At 35.4% G+C, this 26,920-nt stretch overlaps 2 protein-coding genes across 3 annotated transcripts; both read left to right on the top strand.

The window, feature by feature from the left end:
• Positions 1–190: 190 nt before the first annotated feature.
• LOC112500604 (suppressor of RPS4-RLD 1) lies at positions 191–20,263 on the top strand. Of its 2 annotated transcripts, XM_025104119.1 has the most exons (24): positions 191–381; positions 494–603; positions 4,185–4,873; positions 5,724–5,768; positions 5,992–6,093; positions 6,160–6,240; positions 9,009–9,075; positions 9,555–9,655; positions 9,751–9,858; positions 10,055–10,125; positions 10,263–10,319; positions 12,029–12,137; positions 12,253–12,333; positions 12,701–12,787; positions 14,083–14,277; positions 16,309–16,640; positions 17,221–17,307; positions 17,375–17,474; positions 17,802–17,893; positions 18,029–18,067; positions 18,159–18,249; positions 19,134–19,231; positions 19,330–19,638; positions 20,014–20,263. In XM_025104119.1, exons 1-23 carry the CDS (start codon positions 260–262, stop codon positions 19,616–19,618), a joined length of 3,153 nt encoding a protein of 1,050 aa, XP_024959887.1. In that variant the 5' UTR covers positions 191–259; the 3' UTR covers positions 19,619–19,638; positions 20,014–20,263. The 2 variants fall into 2 exon arrangements, with proteins under 2 accessions (XP_024959887.1, XP_024959895.1); XM_025104127.1 differs by lacking the exon at positions 10,055–10,125 and having other exon boundaries at positions 10,252–10,319.
• Positions 20,264–24,099: 3,836 nt separating this feature from the next.
• Positions 24,100–25,361, top strand: LOC112527940 (lysine-rich arabinogalactan protein 18-like). Its single transcript, XM_025138805.1, has 2 exons — positions 24,100–24,673; positions 25,147–25,361. Exons 1-2 carry the CDS (start codon positions 24,107–24,109, stop codon positions 25,225–25,227), a joined length of 648 nt encoding a protein of 215 aa, XP_024994573.1. The 5' UTR covers positions 24,100–24,106; the 3' UTR covers positions 25,228–25,361.
• Positions 25,362–26,920: the final 1,559 nt, after the last annotated feature.

Here is a 26,920-nt window from a genome sequence, read left to right as displayed (position 1 = left end):
ACGGAACCCAAACAGACGGTAACGAAAGTTACGGCATTAGCAACAACACACGAGTTCACCCACCAAATTAACTCATGGGTTTCACCCTATATCGTCCTTCCTCCACGTGTACTCGCTGCCCACATTACCGTCCGATTCCTTCAACGCCCCCCGTTCGTAGAAATTTCAACTCTATCCTGTTAACCCCCACTCAACAGCAGCGAACATAAATCACGAATTTAAAACTTGCCTCACTCCGATCTGTTAACCTTCGCCGCCGATGGCTTCAACGGTGACTCAACGAGCTGAACTCGCCAAGTTTTGCAGTTCACGTGACTGGTCCAAAGCCATTCGCGTTCTCGATTCTCTTCTCTCTCAATCATGCGTTATTCAGGATATTTGGTTTGTAGTTCGTTCATCATTTTCAATTTGTTATAAATCACTCTTTTAGATTCAGTTGTTTTGTAATTGATGATGTGTTGATGTCAATTGATGTGTTTTTTTCTTCTTCCAGTAATCGTGCGTACTGTTATAGTCAATTGGAGCTTCACAAACATGTGATTAAGGACTGTGATAGGGCTCTTCAGCTTGATCGTACGCTTCTTCAAGCTTATATCCTCAAAGGTTATTTTTTCTCCTCTACTTCTCTTTTCAGTTATGGATGTTGCGATTGATTACCTCTGTTAATAGCACAAGCTACAAGTGTTTGTAATCAAACAATTCAGAAGATGATTGAAACCTAATTTGTAAATGTAACATTTAGCATGATGTGAACCACACCTATTTAATATTTCTATACTACTGTATTGTCTGTCCAGAAATTCATCTAATTATCACTTCTAGATAAATGTTGAACTTCAGTCTCCAGGATTAGCGGACCGTTTAAGAGTTCGTAATTTGTTGCTACGTATAACTATTTAAGTGCCCAAACTTTCGATTCTTTGGTGCATATGGCTTCTGTTTTCTAGTCAAATGATCAAGCAAATGTTCGATGGAATGGAATTGTCAAATTCAGTAAGTTAAAAATCATGCCAGTGAGACACTAGTTTTATACAATAATACTTTGCTGCTGTACCAAACGTTCTAAAAAAAGTAATGGTCTCTTGCTGCCATGATTAGCAGACTATTCAAGAAGTTAGAGATACAACCTATTTATGTTTCCTTGACATGGCTATGTAGATAGGCATTTGCTTTTGTTGTAAATCGAGTTGTTCAAAGAGTTAATCACATAGCTACATAACTTGTATTTAGTTGATACACTACTTATAAGTCCGTAATTTCTCTCTTGCACATATCTGTTTTATATGGACCTGGTTTATTAAATGCACGTGCAAATGTTACTAGATTCATTTTCATGGGCATAGCTTGATACAATGTGCCAATTTGCAAGGTCTCATGAATGGCCTCATTCTTTACATGAGTGATGAGTTGAGTATACCAAAGGAGTTAACCTGGATAGGAGTGTGTGGGAAGATACTATTTATGTTAAAAAAAACCCCTGGACAGGGTGGGTGATGGAAAGGTTCTCTTCTTTATGCTTGGTTTTGGGTTTCACTTCTTTATGATTTCTTGTGGTTATTTTAAGTCTATCCCATCTAGCTTGCAACAAAGGCTTGTCTCTGTGTAAAGTATGTCCGAAGGCAGGAAACATTCCTACAGATGGAACTATCTTAAAGTATCTATCTTGCTAATAGTTACCAATAACATATACTGAAAACCCTTGGCACCAGAAGCTTAAAGTCTCTCGTGCTCGTTACCATCACTGTTCTAGTTCTTTTTAGGATTTCTTTCACTCTTTCTTTACTTGAGGTACAGTTAAGGAAAAGTCTTAATATTAGGCGAGCTTCATGGCTTATAATTTTTTGAGGATAGTTTAAGCCTGATACTTGACTTCACAGGCATGCTGGTAAAGAAAAAGAAAACTTATTATATACCTCCTACACAGTGGCACACCACAAAGGGAAAAAGAAGGAAGACTCCAACTTACTGGTTATCCAAAAATTATGTTCCAAATTTTATCCAAGAAAAGTTTGTGATTCATCAAATAGTTGAACTACAATAACTTCTATTCAGCTTTAATGGCCAGATTATTATACAGATTTGAATTTCTTGTGTCACACCTATAATGGCAAGAGAGACTTTTCTCAAGATCACTGTTATAGTTACCATCTGTTGGTATGATGGAGAATGCAGCAATCCAAGAAATTGAATTGATGATGCTTCTTTTGAATGCAATATATATATATATATATATATATATAGTTGTCTAACATATGAAGAATGTGTGAAGGCAAACAAAGAACAAAAGCATGATTGGTTTGTTAACATTTTCGAAGTATCTTGCTATAGTTAACATGGCCAAACCAACTAGAGACCACACGTTCATTCATCTCACCGTAAACTAGAGGTACTTTTGACTTTGCAATAGTTTTTCCCATTAATTACTTCATTTCCATGTAAAAGGTCATTTTGTTCACGAATCCATTCACAGACTCCATCAAGCATATATATGCCTTTGTGACCTTGACAATGGTGTGAATCAATTCCATAATGACTTCATTAAGATAGATTTTCTTCATATGAAAAAAATGGGTTTTTGTTTTACTTGGGACATAAAAAACAAGGAAAACATTTATCACCACTATTCAATATGTTGTCCACAAAGTTCAAATTTGTTTCTAACACTAAACATTTGAAAGACTACATTTAGAAGAAAGTGATGTGTCATCATGTTAACTTGAAACAAACATTTTTTTAGTTCACACTTCTAATATTGCAAAAAAACAACAACGATGATTATGGGAAGGCATCATTGAAAGGGAAGTGGAGAATTGTAACGTACTTTCTATTAGAGTACAACAGACGATAAAAATATTGTTTAAGATGGTAGAATGTCTTTTGGTTCATTTATCTTAGGATTAGCAGTCAATTTGTTGGTTTGCGATACAAGTCACAACCGAAGTCCTATTGCTCATTTAACTTGGGAGAGAGAGGGTGTGACTTGTAATCAACAAATTGAAAATCAAAATGTGGTTAGTTTTTGTATTTCATAATTTCAATTGGTTATGTAGAATGCAATTGGAAACGTCATGAATATGAGAAAAAGAAGTGCTTGAACGATTTGCTCATAAATTTAACGCTTGTGGGTAGCAGCGGAACTAGGGTTTAAGACCAGGGATTCCCTTCTTTGTGCATTCATTTCACCCTATTTACTCCTTTATTTGAAAACCTTGAATTCTAAAGATGTTTCTCTAGCTCCCAAACTCAGCATTCCTCATCAGTTACCTTTCATCATACAGCATAGGTCATGTCACTTTCTCCTGTGTAGATACAGTTTACAATTTCAGTTAAGACAGTTCACTTTTTGTTATAAGTTTGTGTTAAGTTGGAAAAAAGGAGGGGAAAGTGTTGAGGTGATTTAAGGTATGTAGGGAAGTATTGTCAATTTGTCATGTGGAATAGTGAGAATTGGTACGAAAATGTGCCTGCTTCTTTGAAATTGTGAAATGACGACTACATAATATATCAATACATATATTTATGGTATTTTTTGTGCCATGGAGTGTTCCTATCCAACTTCCAATAAAGCCAATTTCCATCCATTGCAGTTCCTACTGTTGATATTCTTTTGTACGAGAAAGTTTCTGTTTAGTGCATGTCCCTCCCTAATTAGTGTTGATGAGAAGAATTACATCAACCTTTTTATTATTCAAAAATGCATGGATGTGCATCAAACGAACTGAGGTTTTATCCAATGCTGGATGGCCTTTTGCAATATTATAGAATGTCCATTTATTACAAGCAGAGGCTCTTGCAAACGGGGGAAGAAGCTACACAATCAGAGCCTTTCGAGAGAGAGTATCATGAAGCTTCATTAAATTGGTTGTACATAGTGTTTTATTTGTTAACTTCTAGACATCAAGCAGTTACTAACTCAAGCAATTGATCCTTAGATAAATAGAAAAGGTAGGATGATATTTGGTAATAAATAAGACTTCCATATGCAATATTAGATCCATATGGATGCCTAAGATTTTTTCATGATCTAACTGAATTTTATGCTTTTAACTTTCATGTTATCTATGCTTACTCCGTTCTTTTTCTTGTGAGCGCTCCTGTTTTATCTGCTTTAAATTTCCATGTGAGGTCTTCATCAAGTTTCAGACATCCTTCTATTAAAAATCGTGTTGGTAATTGTTGTCTAGGCCGTGCATATTCTGCCTTGGGAAGGAAAGATGATGCTGTAATGGTTTGGGAACAAGGTTACGAGTATGCTGTTTGTCAGTCTGCAGATTTGAAGCAGCTGCTCGAACTGGAAGAACTTTTGACAGCTGGAAAACAAAGCATGGCTGCTTTCCTTGATAAAGATGCTAAACAGTTATCTGAATGGTCTGTATCCAAACCTGAACCTGCTAATTCTGGCAAATCAAGCGAAACATTTAGTAACCATACTATGTCAAGTCTTGGTTATGAACCTTGTGGTGATTCGAGGGAGGTGATGCAGATAGAAAGCAAGCCAAATGAGATATCTTATGTACCCAACGGGTCTAGTAAGAAAGTTGAGGGTTCTAAAAGTTTTCATGTGGGTCCCAATGGAAATTGTGACAAACAACAAAATGGAACCTACAACCTATCTGTTGAATTTGGTGCGAGATCTGAAGCACGTAGTAGTACAAGTGACAGCCGCAACAAATCTGATCTGAGCACTACAATTTCATCAACCCCTGGTAAATCTAGTGATATACCTGAGATACGTGGCAACTGGAGTGATAAATCTGACATGCGTAGCGAACCAAGTAATGATGCTAAGGGGAACAAAAAGTTCTCTGTTACTAGGATTTCAAAAGCCAAGTCAATAAATGTTGATTTCCGACTATCACGAGGAATCGCTCAGGTTTCTCATATATATATATATGTTTCCTTATTTATCTTTTATATTTATTTAATGGTTCCTACAAAAGGTTAGCTACATGAAGGTTCCTGATTTAGTCCTTCACCTTTTTCATTCATTCATGACAATCTTTTGCAGGACATAGATTTTGGTTGGTACATGGGTGATCTTAGAGAAAGAACTCTTCTGCTTACCAGATTAAAGTACTTCCATAATTGTACAATACCACCATAATGTATTCATATTGATCTACTAGTTTTGCAAGTTAAAGTTGACTTTAGGGGATGATATCCCAATTTTTTTTAAACTCGGGAAACTCCCAAGAGGATGAAAATTTTGCCACCTGCTCATTTGATGCACCCCTGGTAATTCTTCGGGCATACGAATGGAGGAATTCCAACTGATGATCTCTAGACTATCATGAGAAAGACCAAACAACAAGCCTAGCTGCGTTGAGAACCCAATGCTAGAATAGAAACAAGCAACATTTCATTGCTTTGGGCAGCAACTTCAGTAGTCAGATCAATGTAACTGCGTAAAGTGGAATATTAGTACAAAATTTTCAAGTATAACAATAAAGGGACTCCTATAATAGGACACAATTTAATATGGCCATCTGAGATGGATAAAGGCGATCCATTAGAAGTGGTGTTAAGGATATTAGAGACCTAAGTGCATGGCTGAGTTCTGGCAAACCGTTACTATTGTTCATGCCCTCTGTGCATAGGAATGTGTTAATTTCATCGTCTTGCACTAACATATTTGTTTTCTGTAACTTTTATCCTCTTCCCTTCTTTATTACCTTGTACTTTTTGAAGGGTCTGGTTTGAAGTGAGCATTCTGTTATTTATAGGTGAATGAAGGGCAGTATGCTCGTGCCATATCCATCTTTGACCAGGTTAAACTTCTTTTGAACTTTATTCTATGTGCTATTTTTCTTACATATTTGAATATGGAATATGTTTCATGCTGCTCTTGCTAGAGATTCTCTTGGTCTAAAGGGTGGTTTTGGCTGCAGCTGTGATGTTATAAACATGTGAATTTTGATTCTCTTCTTGTATTTAGTAACTTTTTGTTTTCTCTCGTCTCTCCATTTTGACTTTTCTGTTATATGATTACAGATATTGAGAGAAGATCCTACTTACCCTGAAGCACTAATAGGCAGGGGAACGGCCTATGCATTTAAACGAGAACTCGATTCAGCTATTGCTGATTTTACAAAGGTACCCAAAGCTTCGAGATACATGGCATGTGTTTAATTGTCTCTTTCCCTTACATTATTTTTTTAGGCTATACAATCAAATCCATCAGCTGGGGAGGCATGGAAACGAAGAGGGCAGGCCCGGGCTGCTTTAGGAGAATCTGTTGAGGTCAGGGCCTCTTTTTACTCCATATTTACCTTTACCTTGATGCTCTTGATATGTAAGTGGCATAGTTGTAGTGGACTGCTCTCTGTGTGCACTTAAGCTACTGTCTCCTCTTATAAGTGCTGCATCTTGCATGAATGTATCACTTCCTTTATGTATATTGTTTAACTTTAACCCACATACGTTTGACATTTTTATCTAGGTTGTAACTCCATGCTGTTAACAATGTAAAGTATAAAAAATACCTTTTGACATTCTTTATTTTTTGCATCTTTTGGCTTTGCTTGTCAATTATTTTGAACCGTTTGGTCTCCCTTCTGATTAGGTTTGATGCTTTCTGGTTGTCTGAATCATCCTACTATTATGAGACGGTCTAAGCATCGATTGTCAAACTATGTGCTATATGCTGCATGGTCTTGAATAAGCATGTCTGGAAGCAGGCAGGCTTGTAAGTGCTATTAGTCTGTTTTACTTTTGAAGTTATAGATGTCTATTTGAAAGCATTCAGTACAGGAAGAAATTATATTTACTGCTGAAAGTGTTTCTATTAATTGTATATATATATACACACACACACACACACATCAAGCAAAGAGAAAATAACAAACTTCTATTTTCTAAGAATAAAACTCTAACTGATTATGCTAACCTGCATTTCTAGCTTCTATCTTTGACTATGCTAATCTGCATTTTATTATTATGTTTTGGTACTCTTTCTTTGACTATGCTAACCTGCATTTCTAGCTTCTATCTTTTATTTATCTATCTTTGTTACTTATTTCTTCTCTCTCCAACTTCTGTCAAATTCTCAGAACCATATTACAGTTGCAAAATCCTTTCTCTAAACCTTTTCTCAAGCCGGGGCTCTTCCAGGAAACATCTCTACTCTTTGGGGGTAGAGGTGAGATCTGTGTACATCCTACCCTCCCCAAGGCCTACTTCGTTTGAGATTCACTGGGTTCGTTCGGTTTAGAAACATGATCACCTTTAATTTATTATCATCAACATAAATGATCAACATAGCAATTTGCTTATGTTCCCGAAAGAAAAAGCCTGATTACTATGAGCTTGGATGTAACCAAGTTGCTTATTAGTTTGTGCAAATCGGTCAAACCATGCTTTTGGTGACTGTTTGAGGCTATTGAGGGTTTTTTAGACGACAAACTCTACCATTGCCATGAAAACCAGGTGGTAAGTCGATGTATACTTCTTATGTGAGTTTGCCATTGAGAAACACATTTTTGAAATCTAAGTGGTGGAGAGGTCAATCGAGGTTGGCAGGAAGAGATAATAGAACCTTCATGGTATTAATTTTGGCAACTAGTGCAAAGCTCTCCTGATAGTCGATGCCATATGTAGTGTAGCCCTTGGTGACTAGCCTGGCCTTGTACCGTTCAATAAAGCCATCACTCTTGTATGTAAGTGTAAAAACCATTTACAGTCAACCAGGGTTTTACCTTGTGGTCTGTCAACAATGTCCCATGTAGCATTTTTTTTTCTAGGGCATGAAGTTCTTCAAAAACTACAGCTTTCCGACTACTATCTTGAAGAATCTCTTGAATATATGTTGGTTCTTTGGTAACAGAAAGGTTGGATACAGGAGCTTTCACAGGATGAGATAATTGTGGGTAGCCTAGAGAATGTGATAGGATGTTGTGTGCAAGATCGATTACCTTTTCTGAGTGTTTTCTGAGTGCAACAGGAATGTCAAGGTCAGACCTAGAACTCAAATCTTGGGGCATTAAGGGCTTCAAATTATACACTTATGGTTTGCTGTAGATAATTGGAAACAACTCTATTTGGCGGGAATTTTGGGATTTATTGTCGTGCTCGGAAGTTTGGTAGCTGGTATAGTTGCAAGTGGCAGAGAAGGAATAGCGCTTAAGTGGTGATTTGTTGGAACTGATGGAGGACTTTGTGGATGGGCTGATAAAATATATCTGAAGTATTTGAATTTTCTTGGTGTTGCAGAATTAAGTCGGGATTTGTTGGAGATATTTATGGTAGTGAATCTGTTGAAGGAATTGTTCATCCAAAAAATTCCCAAATCTGGGCACTTAATTGAAAATTACAATTACTTGGAAGAAGAAATGGATCTGAAAGATTCTCTTATTTAAATTAGGAGTGTGATAAGATTTATTTTCAGAAATGTAACATCACGTGAAACAAAGTAGTTTTCTTTTTCAGGAAAATAGCAAATTCTTAGAGGATGAATAACCTAAAAAACACAGTTTATGTGTCTTGGATCAAATTCTGATATTATGAATCTATGATCATGAACATGGACAAACAGGACATATAAAAATCACAAAGTCAATTGTGGGTATTTACACAAGATTACACGCATACATGAAAAACTATAAGGTCTTGGATTTTATTGTAGTGCACATGTATCCTAATATTGTATTAATTGGAATTACTTACCATAAATTACATACCACCAACTATACGTACCATGGCGCTGTAAACTGTAAATTGGGTAAGATTCTGTACTGTACCAATGTGTATCAACTACACATACCCACACCTATAGCACAGGAGAATGTCTATAGTAGAATTGGGTGACATTGCTTGAGACGGCTTCTTGCTTCATTTGTTATCCAAGTATTTTGTGATTTTAGAAACAGTCATCAATAAAAAATCATAAGAGCAAGCGGTGTTTCTGAAGGCTATTTGAAACCAACGTCCTTGTGCATCACTATAGCTTATTGCTTGTTCTTATTAATGTTGTTTCATGTATGCCTCTGGTATCTAATATAGTTATTGTACAGGCTATTGCAGATTTGACCAAGTCCTTAGAATTTGAGCCTGACTCGGCTGATATATTACATGAAAGGGGTATGTTGCATGACTTACTTCAATTTTTAACTTTATCCTTGGACGCATGTAGTATACAAGGGAAAAAAAAAATACTCCGAACAGCACCAAATATAGTATGACTTTTGATACTGGTGTGGTGTTGGAGTTTATGTTTTTAGCACATAGTTCCTTTAAAGTTGTATTGAAAGGATCTTTTTTAGTTACTTCGAGTCATTGAGATCCATCTATTGACATTTACTCACACATCAACTGCCAACACATGCATCTGACTAGATTTGAACCCCAACCTTGTGTTTTACATGGCAAAGGTTAGTACTGTTGGTTGAAAGGCCTCTTGATATCCAAAGAATTTTGTATATTTTACCATCTGATTATTGAAGTCCAATTCACATGTCTAAAGATGCGTTTTTCCATCTTCTGTAGTTTTTCCTTCTGTTAGTGATAGTCTTGCTGGTTTCAACAGTATTTCCATTGTACTAACATTGAAACTGATGCAGGAATTGTTAATTTTAAGCTTAAGGATTTCTATGCTGCCACTGAGGACCTGTCTGCATGTGTAAAGCTAGACAAGGATAATAAATCAGCTTACACATACTTGGTTAGTGCATGGCATAGGACATTCACATTCTAACTCAGTGAATTTTTTACATTCTGTTTTTGTATTACAAATATGCTGATTGTAAAGACTTCCAGGGACTGGCACTGTCATCAGTTGGTGAGTACAAGAAGGCTGAGGAAGCGCATATGAAAGCAATTCAAGTTGACCAAAAATTTCTTGAGGCATGGGGTCATTTGGCTCAGGTATTAACTAAGATGCTGAATCACTTTATTTTCTTATACCAGATTGCAGTTAGGTGGGGACCTGGAAGCATCCCTTCCCGTTGTATGGTTTCTCTTAGCAACAGATTCTATGCTGTTTAAATCATCATTCTTTAGCTACTTACCCCTGTAAGTAGCTTTAAATGTGCTAAAGTGTTGATGTTTGATCTTTTATTAGTTTTATCAAGATTTGGCAAATTCAGAAAAAGCTTTAGATTGCCTTCAACAGGTTTTGCAAATTGATGCGAGGTAAACATTCCATCTGCATTAACCTTAATGGTGATAAACAAAAATTTGGATGCACTTTTTTCCTGAAATCACTGTTGAAAGTTATAACGATTTCAGTGACTTCTCGCTCTTCTCTGATGATACAAGTTCTTAAATAGGTTTGCTAAGGGATATCACTTGCGTGGGCTACTTCTTCATGCTATGGGAGATCACAGGTGAGCCCCCCCCCCCCCCCCCCCCCCCAAAAAAAAAAAGAAAAAAGTTTTGAGGAAGACATCGAATACTGATTAATATTCAAACCAGCTTTTAATGCCAGCATTCAACTTCCAACTCTATGATTGAAATGATATATAAGTTGAGTGAAAGGGTCAAGTCTCCATATGGTTTTATGATGCCTATCCCGTTGTACAAATACTGAATAGTAAGTACTGGTTTATATGGTTGCATGGCTTCCATTGCAAGAAGGGTGCAACAAGTTCATATGAACAGTAACAGAAAGTAAGGCACTGTTTCTCCGCTAGACATAATCCATTTCAAGTAGAAGTACAAAGTTGTGTGCTTGGGAATCAGTTATCATAATGTGTCTGCAGAGTGGTAGAAAAGTTTTCAGTTTTTTTATACTTAGAAAACTGGTCTTGCAAATTTAAAACTCAAAGCATTTTGAGATAGAGCAGTAGTTGCTAAACTAATACTATCTGGACATGTTATTTCTGTTCGTGTAGCTTGATTTTTTATGATTTTAGTAACATTTCCATCTAAATACACCAGAAACAAGGGTGTTCTTTGAGAGAATCCTGAATTTCAGCATTTACTCTAGAGGACAGATGCTTAAGTATACTGGTATGAACTAGATAAGGGGGAATGAACTTAATGAAATGCAATGGATAACAAAAGATTGGACCTTGAAGACTACATCTAAGGAACAGTGAAGCACTAATACGTAATGCTTGATAACAGAAGGGATATATTAATATGTAGAATACAGTAGCTGTACTTAGAACTTTGCACAATCAACAAATGAATGAAAAAAGGAACAACAAAATAATTGGTTGCCTAGCATGACCTAGAAAGAGGCTTTAATCTAATATAAAGTGGGAGTGTAGTGCTGGATGCATTAAGGGGCGCTTACTCAGAAGTGCAGTAGTGCACACCTGGTTCCTAATGAGTTTCAATTGGGATGTTTGGGTTCATGCTGTCTTTTTGCTTGAAGTTGAGACACATGGTGGGCCCATTGCCCCAATTGGAGATAAACCGAGATACGCTTATTTGGGGAAATCTACTTAAAAATTTATCCACCCAACAATTAGCCAAATAAATCATAATAAGACAAACTGCCGCCTGAGAAGCTAGCCGCCTGAGAAGCTAGACCGAAGATGAATTTCACATGCTTTCCCTAAACAATCCACTGGCTGCGTTTATTCAAGAACCTAGCAACCTAGGTGATCAGATGATGAAGTTTACTGTCTTGGTCTCTTAACGTGGCAAACCCTTTCAACTCGTCATTCCGACTTTATGCTCCCTGAAAACATGCAAAATTACTGGCAAATATGAGACTTGAATAGAATGAGCAATTTCTAGTTCAAATAGGTAGGTTTGAATAGAGGAGGATCAGCCAAGCACCAATGCTTGTTGGGTTTATGAAGTTTATAACTGAAGGTCTAGGAGCAGACACGGACATCTCATATTTTTATCAGAAGTTATATATGAAAATACTTCTTGAAATATGAAAGTTTAAGTATTCTCAAATATACACACTAACCTATCTAACGTTATGCTTACAAAAAGAGAGACAGTATGTGAGAAGTAAAATGATATCAAATGTGTGTTGGTCAATTTAGTTGTGAGTTTGTTACGTATTCCCTTAATGTTATGCTGTTTGCTTCTTCAATTATCCTTGGTTAATCTTTCTAAACTATTGTTGCAGGAATGCGATCAAAGACTTATCAATTGGGCTTAGCATTGAAAGGTCAAACATAGAGTGTCTGTATCTGCGGGCTTCTTGCCACCATGCTGTTGGAGAATATAAAGAAGCTGTATGATATACTGTTTATTTGTTCCTGTCACCAATTTTTTTTCTACAGGTGTTGTATAGGCATCTTATTCCTTTTTGTATATCTATTTTGTGATGATCTTTAGTTTATGCAACAGGTAAAGGATTATGATGCCGCGTTGGATTTGGAGCTTGACTCGATGGACAAATTTGTGCTTCAATGTCTGGCCTTCTATCAGGTTTTTATCTTCTCTATTTTCGTTCTTTTAAGCCTACGTACAGCTATTTGTTATGTTATACACTTATATGTTGCATGCAAATAAGGTAGTTGGTTCACATTTTCACATAAAGTTCCCACATCAGATGTTCACTCACTGTAAACAATATGAAACTGATAAATACTAAAGTCAGCTTATATTACCTGGCATCTGTCTGTGTTTATTCATTTGCTATTTGCAACATAGCATGTGCAACTATTTGTTGGAACAAATTAATGCGATAGAAAATTTGATAGAATCATAGAACTTATGATTTGTCTATGATATGATTCACTATTCGATTACCATGACCAAAACAATGATTAATTAATTTTAAATTCTCATGCAGAAAGAAATTGCCTTGTATACCTCTGCGAAGATCAATAGTGAATTTTGCTGGTTTGATATAGATGGCGACATCGACCCCCTGTTTAAGGTATGTGTGAACATTTCTAGTTTTAGCATACAATATATTTGTCTTTCCTTTGAACTTGAATACTTTCTTATGATCTTGATTAATTAATCTTTTAAAGGCATCCATTAATTTTCCATTGTCTTAATCTGGCTACTCTTTGATGATAGGAACTAGTGGTGTACCCGTGCATTGCTCGGGTACAACTTCTTATAAGTAATAATAAAGGGTATTATTGATCATTCAAAAGTAATTTTCCTTCAACCCTCCCTATTGAAGAAAATGGCATGTTGATTTTTGTATGTCAAATTATTGTAATGTAGATTTGCTATTGTCGTTTAATTGTTCAGCCCAGTCATAGATTAGTAGTCATTGTGCATGGTATCCTTTGTACATTATTTTCATCTTTGTGCAATAAGATATATTATAAACAGCTTTAGCCTGTTGCACAGTTGTTTCGGAAGATATGGGGTGTATTCTCTTTGTTTTTTGTAGTTGCTTTCTTTCTAAAGAATGTGATTATAATAGCTCTATTCCTGGTAGTTCCTCCATGGTTGATTCTGCCATAGTGGACTACCAGAAATCTTCCCCAGGTATAATCAAACCAAACACACCCAGTATATTCACTTGGAAGTAAGGTCTGGGAGGGTAGGATGTTTGCAGATGTTACCGCTATCCTACGGAGTACAAATGCTGTTTCTGTGAAGCAAATTATTCCAGAAGTATGTCTATTAATTAGACCCTTCATGCTACAAAGTAATGCAAAGAATTGGGAACCTATGTGCCAGGAATTAAAGGTTGTAGGATTATAGATGAGCCTAAAAAAGGAGTCTTAAATCGTAATGTAACCATTTGAGGCACTGTCTTCGCATGAAAGGCAGCTGGATTCTAATTAGACTGTATAATTTCTAAATTGTCGAGTGGGTATAGTGTGTGGATATCAGAAAATTCTTCGCGATTTCTTCAATATGAACGTTTAATCTTCGGCAAGACTGGTTGCTGCTGCACAGATCTTTATTCCCTGAGTATGACCAATTCAAGCTAGTTAAATGAAGAGAATATGCAGCTCAGGGTTCTTTCTCTCCTCTTTACCTGTGTTTACCGAGTGTATTTTTTACAAAGTACCCCTCTTTGCTTTGTTGCATGTTTGATCATTAATTACCGTGCATCTCTGGATACTGAGTGATTTTTTTGAACATTCATGTGGAAGTTATCCTTTTTCTGCTTCATAGCCCAGTTACCCTGTTTTTGTTCTCCTTTTTTTCTTAATATTTTGCAATTTGGTTGAAGGTGGTGTACCTAATTTTTAATTTTTACAGGAATACTGGTGCAAAAGATTGCATCCCAAAAATGTATGTGAAAAAGTTTACAGGCAGCCTCCTCTAAGAAAAGCGAAGTTGAGGAAGCAAGATTTTACTTTAACTAAACCAAAGATTGCACTTCTGCATGCTGCTGATCGTATCGGAAAAACAATCCAGTATCATTGCTCAGGCTTCTTGGCCAATAGGCGTCAGGTGATCTATGACTACCTATATCATAAATTAAGGGAACCTATCTGTTGTCATTCGTGTGCAACTTCGAATTGAATTGCATTTTTTTTTTGATTAACCTGGATATCCAACCCGCTATGCGAGCTGATTAATCCCAGGGCGACCACCTGCTTTGCAGATAGCCCGGAATCGCATTTGAATCTCCGTGGCCACAAGGGGATTTTTATTTCTCCTTGGATTTGAACCTGGGACCTCCTGGTGCTTTTGACCTTTGGAGCCAAGCTCAAACCAATGAGGCACCACCCTTGTGTTCCTATTCTTACTATCTAGTAACTTCCAGTCAACATAGTGGCTAAAGTGAACTGGTTGCATGAATCCTTTATTTTTCTTAGTATGTATTTGCAAATAGATAAACAAATTTGCATGTCCACTGGTCCTGTTTCTTATCCATATTCTTATTAAAACTGTGATTGTCTTTTTTTCACACATTCCACTTGAGACTTTTGAATAGTGTAGGGGAGTGCACATTTGTTTAACATCCTTGACTTTGGCATGTTTGTTTCCGACCCTGGTAGTTGTCAAGCATCTGATGTCTTTTTCCTCAAGGTGTATTGAGCACATTCATGATTTTACTGAAAGTTGATCAAGTATAGGTTTATAACTCTGGATGGTATAGTTAATTAAGATCCAAATAAAAAATATGCCGTCTTTTAACTGGCTGTTCTTTGTCAAAACTACCCAAGACCTATAGGTTCACAGTCGTGAAGATTGTTACTTTCTACAAGAAAAGGCACTGTTTAGCCATACATTAGTAGAAGTAATTTCGGAGTTAGCCTAATGCTTCTTATTTGAGCATAGAACAATGAGTGGTCAGCTTATCAATTATAATCTAGTTAAGTCATAAGAAATGTTCTTGGCCTGCTGAAGATGTTAAGCACCCTGAGGCTGTAATAAAGCTCTATTCGCATCTTACTTAATATTTCAGTTTTGTTCTTTTTCTTCTCCTGTAGTAAAATTAATGTGCATATGCACTAAACGAACAGAAGTATTTTTGGGTAGTCATCAAAGTTGTATCGAACATAGTACATATGTCCAGAACATTTGAAAAGTGAATTATAGAATCAAGAACAGAATAGAAAGCTGGTCCTAAAGCATAGCGTACCAGCCTTTCTGTACTCGTGATTTTTCAACTTTGGACTTCTTTAACTTATGATTACTTACTGTAGATCTGCAGTGGGGATCATGGTACACTTCCATTCTGGGATACCAAATTTAGTGATAAAAGGCTTCCATTTAGTTCTACATTTAGTAACACCGGTTACTATGATACAAAAAAGGGATCATGAAGCTTCACGAGCTATACATCCAGTGGCTTTTCACCCAACTGGCACAAACCGTGTCTCTTGAACTAATAGGGTGGGTTCAAGATTTGCTGCTAATAGGGTGTGTATTTTTTTGACTGTTTCAAAAAAGAAGTAAAGGAAACCTTCACGACCTATACATTTATATTTCTTGGAAAATCACATTGAGAGGCACTTATTGCTTTCATCTGGGATAAAGCAGTAAAACTTAGGTTTTAAGAAAACGAGCTACTACATAAAGCTACCCTGACATACCACGTCTTAGACTAAGCAGATTAGGGCAGTTCGGTACCTGTTCCAGAAACCCAAAGACTCATGATGCAAGGAACAGCAGCTCAAACTAACCTGCCATTGAGTAGCCCATAATCCTCTTCATCTCGTGTGCACTTGTATTGAGAAGAAACATTGGGCTAGGGTAACAGGGGTAGAAGGTCTCTGTTCCTCATTCTATGCCTATCTGAAAACATTCCGACTGTCTGATATATGGGAATCCTAGAACCCCAGCATGCATGAGGTTTACTGTTCATTAGTTATTTGAACACACTGCATCTCTGTCCCTCATTTTAGTTCTCAAGCTCTGAGTATAATGCCATTCCAAGTCTTGAATTTACAGTGTGGTGTTGTTCTTTTCAACTTTTCTCTACACATTATCCTTGTTTTGTTTGACGATATTAAGTCTGTCTGCATATACCAGCATCGCATGGCTGGCTTAGCTGCTATTGAGATTGCGCAAAAGGTGTCTAAGGTTTGGCGTTCACTGCAATCTGAATGGAGGTTTTCTACTAAGAATACATCAAAAAGCGGAAAGAGACCCCGAAGAAAAGAGAAGATCATCATTCCTAGCCATAACAGAGGCGGAGTTGGTTGTAGTACTAGCAGTTACTCCGAAGCATCGACTTCGAGTGCCTTGGAAGAGAAGTCATCAGGACGATCTGTTTTCTCATGGCTTCATCTTTACTCAATGGCCGTCAAATGGAGACAGATATCTGAACCCTGTGACCCTGTTGTGTGGGTCAACAAATTAAGGTATTTCATTTTCCATGTTATCTTATCACGAACAGAGTCGTTAAAATACAGATGTTAGGGTATGATGCATCTTTGAACATAGTTATAGATGCCCCAAGAGAGTGAAGGGATCTATAGCTAGTGTCATGTCTGTTTCTTGTAAACCAGGCATGTGGCAATAGTATGACATCGCATGAAGTATATAAACATTTGCTACCATATCAAAGTACAGATGTGATGATATTGTTGTTGTCGATAGTTTTAAATGAGAAAACGAACAAAGAAATAATTAAAAATCCTGCTAAAATATTAAATAGGTTCTGGCGTTAAAATATAACAGTTCTAATTATTTCTCCTTTTTTGTAATATTTTTATAGACTTTTGGCATATATAGAGAATGCTACATGAAATGATACAAACAGTAACTCTTCACCAACAACAAAATGGCATAGTCTGAGAATTTTTAAATAGATGTCAAGGAGGCAAGGACAAAGAAGCATGTGTTGATTGACTAGGATATCATCTTCTATCTTTTTCTATGGTTTTGTACTATTCCTGGCTTTTAGTACTCACGCACCTTTTCCTTTTTGTGCAAACCAAGCGAGGAGTTCAATTCTGGATTTGGATCTCACACACCTCTTATTCTTGGGCAAACTAAAGTTATTCGCTACTATCCACATTTTCAAAGGTATAATCACTTTGCCTGCACCTGTGACTTCCCTTGACAGTATGCTCATTGTTTGTCAATCCTGCAGAACATTAGATGTTGCTAAGGCAGTCATGAAGGAAAATGGGTTTGTGTGTAATGCAGCAGATGCGGCCATTGATTTATCAAAAGATGGAAAATTAGAAGAAGTGAGTTGTACTTTCCTAAAATTTAATAAATATATCTTGGTACATTCTCATGCTCAAACATTATGATCGGGAACATGTATGCTCTGGAACTGAAGGTTTGGAAGAAAGGAGGGTCGTAAGTTTTATGATTAACTACCGTCCCTCCTAGCTTTGAGCAGCAACAATTTTACCTCATGCATAAAACCTTACCACTTGTCAAATTCTTATGTTCTGCTTTATGTAATTGTCGTAAATTAGACATGTTTATGTCTTGCAACTTTTGCCTTTCGAATGACATGCCTAGGGCACATATGATACTATTAGATAATCTTTGATTTATACTTACAGATTTTGAAAGCCGAGTCATGCTCCGATCTGTATAAAGTTGTTGGCGAGGATTTCTGGTTGGCTACTTGGTGCAAGAGTACAGCATTTGAGGGGTAAGACCCATAGCAAAGTTTAGATCTATTAATTTTCATGAGTATGTGACTGCACATTTTTCATTCTTGGGCGACAGTAAAATTAATATTGCTCATGTTATGCTTTTGTTCTGTTTTTCATCTTAATTCTTTCAGGAGACGCCTGGAAGGAACAAGGATCACTCTAGTTAAAACGTAATTTGTACACCCCTAAATTGCTAATGTAGTGAGCTCTATCTTTCTTTTTTCTCATCCAAGTTTAAGTTGCATGTTTATGCCACCTCAGGGGAGAACGTGGATTTGACTTTGCAATTCGAACACCGTGTACACCTGCTAGATGGGAAGATTTTGATGCAGAAATGGCGTCAGCTTGGGAGGTATGCATTCTGAAATATATCTTTTCAATCTGTTTGGGCCTAAATCTTGATTTTCCTAAACTAGTTTTTAATGCTTCAACATTGTTGACCCTGTTGATCTCGTTGAAATAATAACTTTTTAACAATATCAAGCTTTGCCAAGGGACCACCAGCTGACAGCATCTAAAGTGAGAGTTTTTATATAATTTGATTAATCCATATTTTGCGGCTTTTAGACCTCACTCTTGATTATTTGATTTCATCCCCTTACATAACGAAGCACAATAGTTTACGGTTTAAGTCTTTAAAAAACATTTTCTTTATGAAAGTCGATTACCAGCAAATATTAAAGTGGCTTGTGATATAGTCTCTTATTCAGACACAACACAATTTTAGATACTTAAATCATTATATAAACGTTCATTCACAAAAATACAGAGGTTTTCAGCTTAAGATATCATCTTGAACCTAGTTTAACATATGCCCCTTACCCGTTTTCATATTTGATTTTGAGAAGATAGCAATTTTCCCTGTTCTGGTATCATTTTTGTTTTTACCTATGTCCCAAAAGAAGTCTACTTTTGATTAGAGATTGAACCTAACACCTTTCAAGTTTAACTTTGTAGTTTTTCTCATCTCCAACATCTTTTCATTCTGATGCTGCATATATATATATATATATATATATGCGATAGGTTGTATTTGAAACAAACTCTCTCTCTCTCTCTCTCTCTATATATATATATATATATATAGTTACTTGTGGTTGGCATTCTATTAAATGTTTTAAAATTGGATGTTGAAAGATAACTCCTTTTAACACTCAGATAGTCAAATTACACTTGCTTCGGACAGAAGTATTATAGTAGCAATGCTTTTGAAAATTAATGCAAATGAATTGACAGGTATTGTGTAATTCCTATTGTGGGGAGACATATGGATCAAATGATTTTGGTACGCTTGAAAATGTCAGAGAAGCAATCTTAAGGATGACCTACTATTGGTAAAAACATTTAATCCTCAATTTACCGTACATTTAACTTCTTGAGCAGTTTAATATTCAAAATCATAGACCAATTGTTGATATTTGCTGCCTCTCAGGTACAACTTCATGCCACTTTCGAGAGGCTCTGCTGCTGTGGGTTTTACAGTCATGCTTGGACTGCTTCTGGCTGCTAATATGGAGTTCGCTGGGAGCATTCCAGAAGGCCGTCAAGTCGATTGGGATGCCATTCTGAGTTTGGAGCCAAAAACCTTCATGGAATCGGTCAAGAGTTGGTTGTATCCATCTCTGAAGGTCTCTACAACGTGGAAAGACATCCCAGATGTAACGTCAACTCTCGAGACCACCGGTTCAGTTGTTGCAGCTCTTAGCTCCTTCTCTGGATAACATACAGTTTTGATAAAAAGGTTCGTAAGTTGCACCTTTCTGTCCGATGAATATCTTAAATGAGTTCTCTTAAAACGGTCAGACCCTTCCTAGAAACAAGCCAGCGATTGACTTTCGAGTCTTAAATGAATCACTCCACCGAGTCTAATGAAAAATTGCAGCATTTCTTTTCTGGGCAAGTTTTTATTCTAAAAGATTACTCGACTGCCATTGTCATCATCAAGAGTTGATATGCTTTTGGCCTGCAAGCTTCCTGAATTTTTATTATCATATGATGTTTCAAATATTTCTCCTAAACCATCTGTGGGATCTACAGGTTTCACCATTTCGTTTGTATTCATGTTTTACAGAGTTGTAACATCTTGATGTTTAGTTAAAATCATATCATTCTGCAGGATGATTGAGCAAGAGGGCAACTGTTACTTTGTGATATTCGATAGTGGAATAGAGAAACCGAGGCTTGATTTGATTTTCTTTTACGGAGTTGTCGAGTTTCTGTTTGTATTCATTTGCTTGTAACCATGTATTTCAGAAATGCAGTTTATAGGGTTTTTCTTCTCAGTTTATGTTATTTCAGTTGAAATCAAGTCTTTTCTGGTTATGATTTTGCTTTATACAAATTAGCTTGTTAGGATTACTGGTGAAGTTGTGATGGTACTTGTGTTCTATCTTTAAAATAAACACCCACAATATTTTTTACTTTCTTTTTAAGTAGTTGGTTTTTCTTTTCTCCAAAGCCTTTGTGGTCATGGAGGTTTATCACAATAAGTCGTTTGTGGTTGCCTAATGAATTAGTCAATATGAGTAAGTTGTCCGGGATATCTATTGTTATCTGAAAAAGGATATACATTAGATGTTGCAAAATGCATATATACGTGTTAAAATGTAATGCATTGATATAACAATGATGATTAATTCGGTTTATGCCAGTTCGGGTCACGTTTTGAGCCCTCAGTTGTGGTTTATTGCGAGATCGAGTCATGTTGTCTGGTGAGGTATTAAAAGAAAAAATGGGAATGAGAAGGAAAATATAAAAGTAAAAAAAAAAAAAACCTGTTTATTCAATTTGGCAATGATGTTCAAAACAAATTTCATATAATTACAAAGTGGCTAAACTAAATTTCTATGAATAAATATCAAGTCTTGTAACATGAATATAACCCCTTAATTGTAAAATATTAACATCTTATCATTGTTTTAGAATGGATACTCATTGAACAAATCTGAAGTTTTAGACTTAAAATGATACATTAACAAATACGAAAGTGAATGAGCGCTTTAGAATGATTTTTAACTTGTGTATCCTTGATTATTTTGCAAAAAGAATTTAGATAGACTAAAAAATATAACCTTTTCTGTCACGTGGTTATTTATGATAATAAATGATAACCAACCTTTGGGGAATTTTCCGCAATGGGCGAAAGCTTGACAGAGTAATATCGTCGAATTGTAATCTCTAATAAAAATATAACTCCATGAACAAAAACTCTTAATAAATCTTGTTTATTTTCGGTTCTTGTCTTATTTCCTTTTGATATCAAATAGATGGGTTTAAACATCTCCAAAATAGATTTTTTTTTTTTAAAAACATTAAAAATCAGAATTCCTTAAAAATATATAAATAATAGTACAATTAATTCTATTAGTGGAAACAATAAAAAGAAATTGTCTTAGAAATTATTATAAAGAGTGATACAAATTTAAAGTTTTTTAATTTCTATTCTCCCTTTTCTCAATTTTATATAAAGTTTTGAAAAAACTGTTACAAAAAAATGTGGGTTAAAAATCTATTTTTTTCTATCGTAAAGAAATGTGTTTGGAGATACTCTCATGTAGTGACGGATCCAGGAAATTAATGGGGTGGGGGCATGTTGGATGGGACTTGGGGGAGGCAAACATACGACCATATGAGACTGGAGGGGAAACCATGTAAGATAAGAGTAAAAATAGAAAATTTAAGCTAGTCAGCAAATGTTTTTGGTCTTTGACTGTAAGCCTTTCCCCCGGTCCCTGCTCTAATGACTCATTTTTGTCAAATTAATGTTATACTTCTTTACTCTTATTAAATATTTAGAGTAAACACCACTTTTGGTTGTCGCACTTCGCAAAAGAAACCGAAAATTGTTCACTACGTGCTTTAAAAAGTTCACAAATATTATTGTTTTATATGCTTTGAAAATGACTTTCAGGTTTGACACTGTTAATAACTTTTTATTAAGCACAAGATATTTTTGTTGTTTTACCTATTTCTATGCATACATACACACACACACACACACACACACACACATATATATATATATATATATAGGGTTGGGTTCACGTGAGACCAACGGTTTTTCGTGAGACCCATGAGACCAATTTATGCTCATTGATTAACTTTATAAGCTAATGATCTAATGGTCTAAAGTTGTACGGTGACAATTTTGTAATTATTAAGAAGTCTCGTGGTAATTTTGTGATGATGAATGTTGAGATTGTAGATCTAATCCAAGGGTTGAGAATTGGTCTTACAGGTCTCATGAAAAAGCCTTGGTCTCATATGATCCCAAGTCTATATATATATATATATATATATATATATATATATATATATATATATATAAAGGCTCAAACGGAAACTCCTGTGATTTATGAGAATGTGAGAACAACCTCTAAGCCAAAAATTGTGTTTATATATATATATATATATATATATATATATATATAAAGGCTCAAACGGAAACTCCTGTAATTTATGAGAATGTGAGAACAACCTCTAAGCCAAAAATTGTGTTTAGAATCACATTTTAAAAGAAGCTAAAAGTATTTTTCAAACTTAAATAAATAGTAAAACAATTTCAAGAAATATTCAGAAGACATGGAAGAATAAAATTAAAAATTGACATTTGAAACAGAGAATGTCAATTTTGAATTTGGTCTCTGGTGTTTGTCTTTTTCAACCAAAATGGTTCCTAATCTTAATTTACTACAAATCTATTCCCTAATCTTTGTAAGATCTTTCTGAATATCATTCCTCCCATTAACGATACTTAAACTCATTTGTTAACTTCAAGGGGTAAATTTTGTTTTTAACTCCAATGTACCCTTTCTCCAATTGAAGTTGGCATAAAATCTTAACACCCGTCACTGGAACAATAAATTTACCAAAACATACAAAATGGATTTATAATAAATAAAGAATAATGACCATTTTTAATGAAAATCTAGTCTAAAATTAAGTTAAAAATCTTATATTTGATTAAAAAAAATAAAGGGTCATTTACCCAAATGTTTACCGATAAGATTAAACACTATCACTTAAATTATCAGATAAGATTTTGGTTCATTAAAATGACACCGTATATGACAATTTACCTTATAAGACGGACCGGTTAAGAGTCGTCATTCTCACTTATCGGGTAAAATTCTCAGTCTTTACCATATTCATCCGGTAAAATAAGTGATCCGATAAATACTTACGAAGTAATAATAAATTGCCTTGATCAAATTATCATAAATATTTAAATTAAAATGCATAACATTATCATATCTTTCTCACCCCACCTAAGATATCTTTTTTGTAATTAAATAAATGGAAGGATAATCAAAAACCAGAGATCTTGTCTCCAAAGTCCAAAACACACCTATTACTTCATGAAAATGCTTTAATATGACTGATGTAAATCAATTCAACAAATCAAAAAATCTTTCTGTTATTAACATAATTTAAATATTCCTAAAAACGATTTCTATATACGAAATTCTTATTATATTTTAAAGGTATATGTATGATATTTAATTCGTAATCAAACCAATTAATATGTACAATAAAAAAATGATGATGGTTATGAAGACAAATGAGTAATGAAACAACTGCAAATGGAATGAGAAAGCTTCATATGCTGATAGTACGATAATGAAGGGGTATATTTTGCAAACTAATTTAAACCTCAAGGTTTGTATTGCAATTAATTTTATACCTTTCCACAATCATTGATAGCCACACAACCCCAACGTCTATACAAACTGTCGGTGCCAGCTGCCAATGACTACCAAAAAGGCGGCCAAATAGTTGTTGGAAAGAATCTTCGATTTTGAATTTATTTTATTAATCTGAATATCTAATCCGTTTTACGTAACTAATTTTAGAATAATCATCTGTTTTGCAAATAATTCAAAATCATCATGACTTATTAAAAAACTTAACCTCAATGACTTAATTCCACGCTAATTACGTTGTATAAATGACTTGTTAAAAAACCTAACCCTCAATTTCACATGGCAACGCGGGTCCCTTTAATAATAACTGTCTCTGTGTGTGTGTGTTACAGTCTTCAATTAGCTAATCAAAATTTTGTATCTATACGTGGTGGTGTGGGCCCCTCCCCATTCTTCAACCCTAACGGCTACTTATATCTCACCTCGCCGCCTTATTCTTTTCATCCCTTTCTTCCGATTCCCGATTCCGATTTGCTTTTCTTTCTCTTTTGAAAAAAAATTCATATCATGGACCGGAGAAATGCGCTTGTTCTCGCGCTAATGTGCGTCATTGTGGCTGCCGTCGGAGGTCAAGCTCCGGCTGCTTCACCCAAGCAAGCTCCACCGTCAACCGTCACTACTCCTGCTGCTTCACCCAAGCAATCGATTGTCACTACTCCTACTGCCTCACCTACCAAGGCCATTGCTCCACCGACGAAAGCACCGGTTTCCACACCAGTACTTACGCCTCCGGAAATGGCTCCTCTTGCAGCGCCACCGACAATTTCTGTTCCTCCTCCTGCGAAGACGCCGGTGAGCTCACCACCTGCTCCAGTTCCGGTTAATTCTCCATCTCCGGTGGTTGAATCTCCACCAGTTCCGGAACCTGTTGCTGCTCCTCCGGCTGACTCTGCTCCAACAGCTGCCGAAGTTCCTGCTCCTGCGCCTAGCAAGAAGAAGACCAAGGGTAAGAAGCATAGCGCATCGTCGCCGGCGCCTACACCGGAGATGATGGGACCTCCTGCTCCTCCTAGTGAAGCTCCTGGACCTAGCGACTCTCTCTCTCCCGGTCCGTCAGCCGCCATTGCCGATGAGGTATGAGATTTCCGCTTGCATTCCTTCAGTTATTGAATTCTAAATCAGAATCATGAACAACCATAGCCGATCTGCATCATTCATAAATATGTTGTTAATTGATGGATTAAGCTTTAACAAATGCATAGATTCATCTAGATCTGATCTGACCACTTTTCATTCTATAATCAATTAAATTTGTCCGCTAGCTTTCCATCGGGATTATATACATAGTGATTGATGCAACTAAGATTACACTGAAAGTGAAGTACAAAAACAAGGGGAACCGACAAGTTTTCCCATGCTCACTTTAATTACTCAATATTATATTATATATCATTAAATTAATTTTACATTTTTAATATATGAATTAATCTGATTCTAATATAAAAAAGGATACATACGATATTATATATGAAAAGCATCATACATTAAAAAAAAAAAAAAAAAAAGGTTACATTTAGGTTAATTGTGGTTGTTGATTTATTTTGCAGAACGGAGCAGAGAGATTAAAGGGCGTGCAGATGGTGGTCGGAAGTTTGGTGTTGGGATGGGCCGTTTTCAGCACCCTTTAGGTTTAGGGTGTAGGCTCCTTTTATTTTTTCTTTCATTTATTTTATTGCATTTTTATAATTTATATTTTGTCGTTTATTACTCCATTTATATATAGAATTAAATTCGAGGCTTCGTCTGAATGCCATTATGTCTATTTTGTCTTTTCTCTTTTGCTTTCTTTTATTAGAGTTTTAATTTCAAATAATAACTTTTATTTCATAAATTCTGTTTTATTTCTTCTTTAAAACATTGTTGGAACAAATTTTAAGTTTTTTCTATTAATAAACACAGCCTTAAAATAGTGTTATTTTTGTAATCCAAAAAAATGATTTTGCAATCATATGATTAAACAAAGAATCCAGTCGTGTTTTCTTGTTATAAAGCATCTTATTACGATATGTCCAAATCACCCATATCGTTGACAAAACAACTGCATCGAATAGTTTTCACTTCACCACGTTAAGAATTGACCAACTCAACCATTTTAGCAATTTTTTTACGGATGAGAAGTTGTGATTTGAAAACCCCCATCAAATCGCCACTTTTCTCCAAAGAGAGAAGGCCAATTGACAATCAACAAACACGTGATCTGAAAATTCTGGAAATCACCAGGCACGGAAGCATAATAGTGAATCCAAATCAATACCTTTATGATCCAATTTCAAATGAGTAGGAATACGATCTCCGACTACACTCCAACCCAACACGTTAACATTGATCGAAACTCAATTATTCCAATCGGGTAGGTTTCAAAACCGCAATCAAAAACACCCCATCCAAATCTTCTGAGTCAAAAACTTCATCTATCCGCTACATCTCTTGAAATTTGTGAACAAGACTTCGATCTAAAATTAAAAATAAATTTTAACCGATGAACACTTCCATCTTTTACAGAATGTATTAACCTACCTGCTCGGCACTGTTCGCTTCTCTTTGTTGGGTCCCATTTTCTTTCCCCCCAACTTTTCTTCTCATTCCCATTTATTAGTTGGTGAGTGTAGACATGAAAGATGAAGTTAAAATCCAACATGTTACATGCCCACGGCCCACCCACCTTTTTCTGTCACAACAATTGGCACCAGGAAATCACCACAACACAACCCAAAATTAGATTTATTTGGGGTTTTTTTTTATTTGATTTTCATTCATAATTTTGTGCGTTAATTATTTTAGACTAAGTTATATTTTTAGTCCTTATGGTTTGTTGAATTTTTTTATTTTTGTCTTTATGATTTTTATCCATATGATTTATAATTTATTGTTTTTTTCGTCTATATGATTTGAAATTTATTGCTTTTTTCGTCTCTGTGATTTAAAATTCATTTATATTTTAGTAATTCATACTTAAAAGAAGTGTTTTGGCCTAGAAACGAAAATAGAAATAAATTGCAAACCATAGGGACGAAAATTGAAATTTCAAAACTACAGAGACAAAATCCGTAATTTTTAACAAACCATAAAGACCAAAAACGTAATTCACTCATTATTTTGTAATAAAACGGATTAAATTTTTTAACTATAACAAACTTTATTTATTCCTTTTGCATTTCGATCTGTCCGATTCTTTCAGAACTTCTATTCAAAAATTGGTCAAATACATAATTAAACAAATCAAATATGTCTCTTAGAGTACTTTGAATATTTTTAAATATTTTAGACACACATTTTGAATACAATTGTAGAATAGTATGATATGTTATTAAAGACCTGAAA

The sequence above is a fragment of the Cynara cardunculus genome, assembly GCF_001531365.2.
Source record: "Cynara cardunculus var. scolymus isolate 2C chromosome LG 1, CcrdV1, whole genome shotgun sequence".
NCBI lineage: Eukaryota > Viridiplantae > Streptophyta > Magnoliopsida > Asterales > Asteraceae > Cynara > Cynara cardunculus.
The sequence above is the reverse complement of the archived record's forward strand: the minus strand, read 5'-3'. Positions and strand labels throughout refer to the sequence as shown.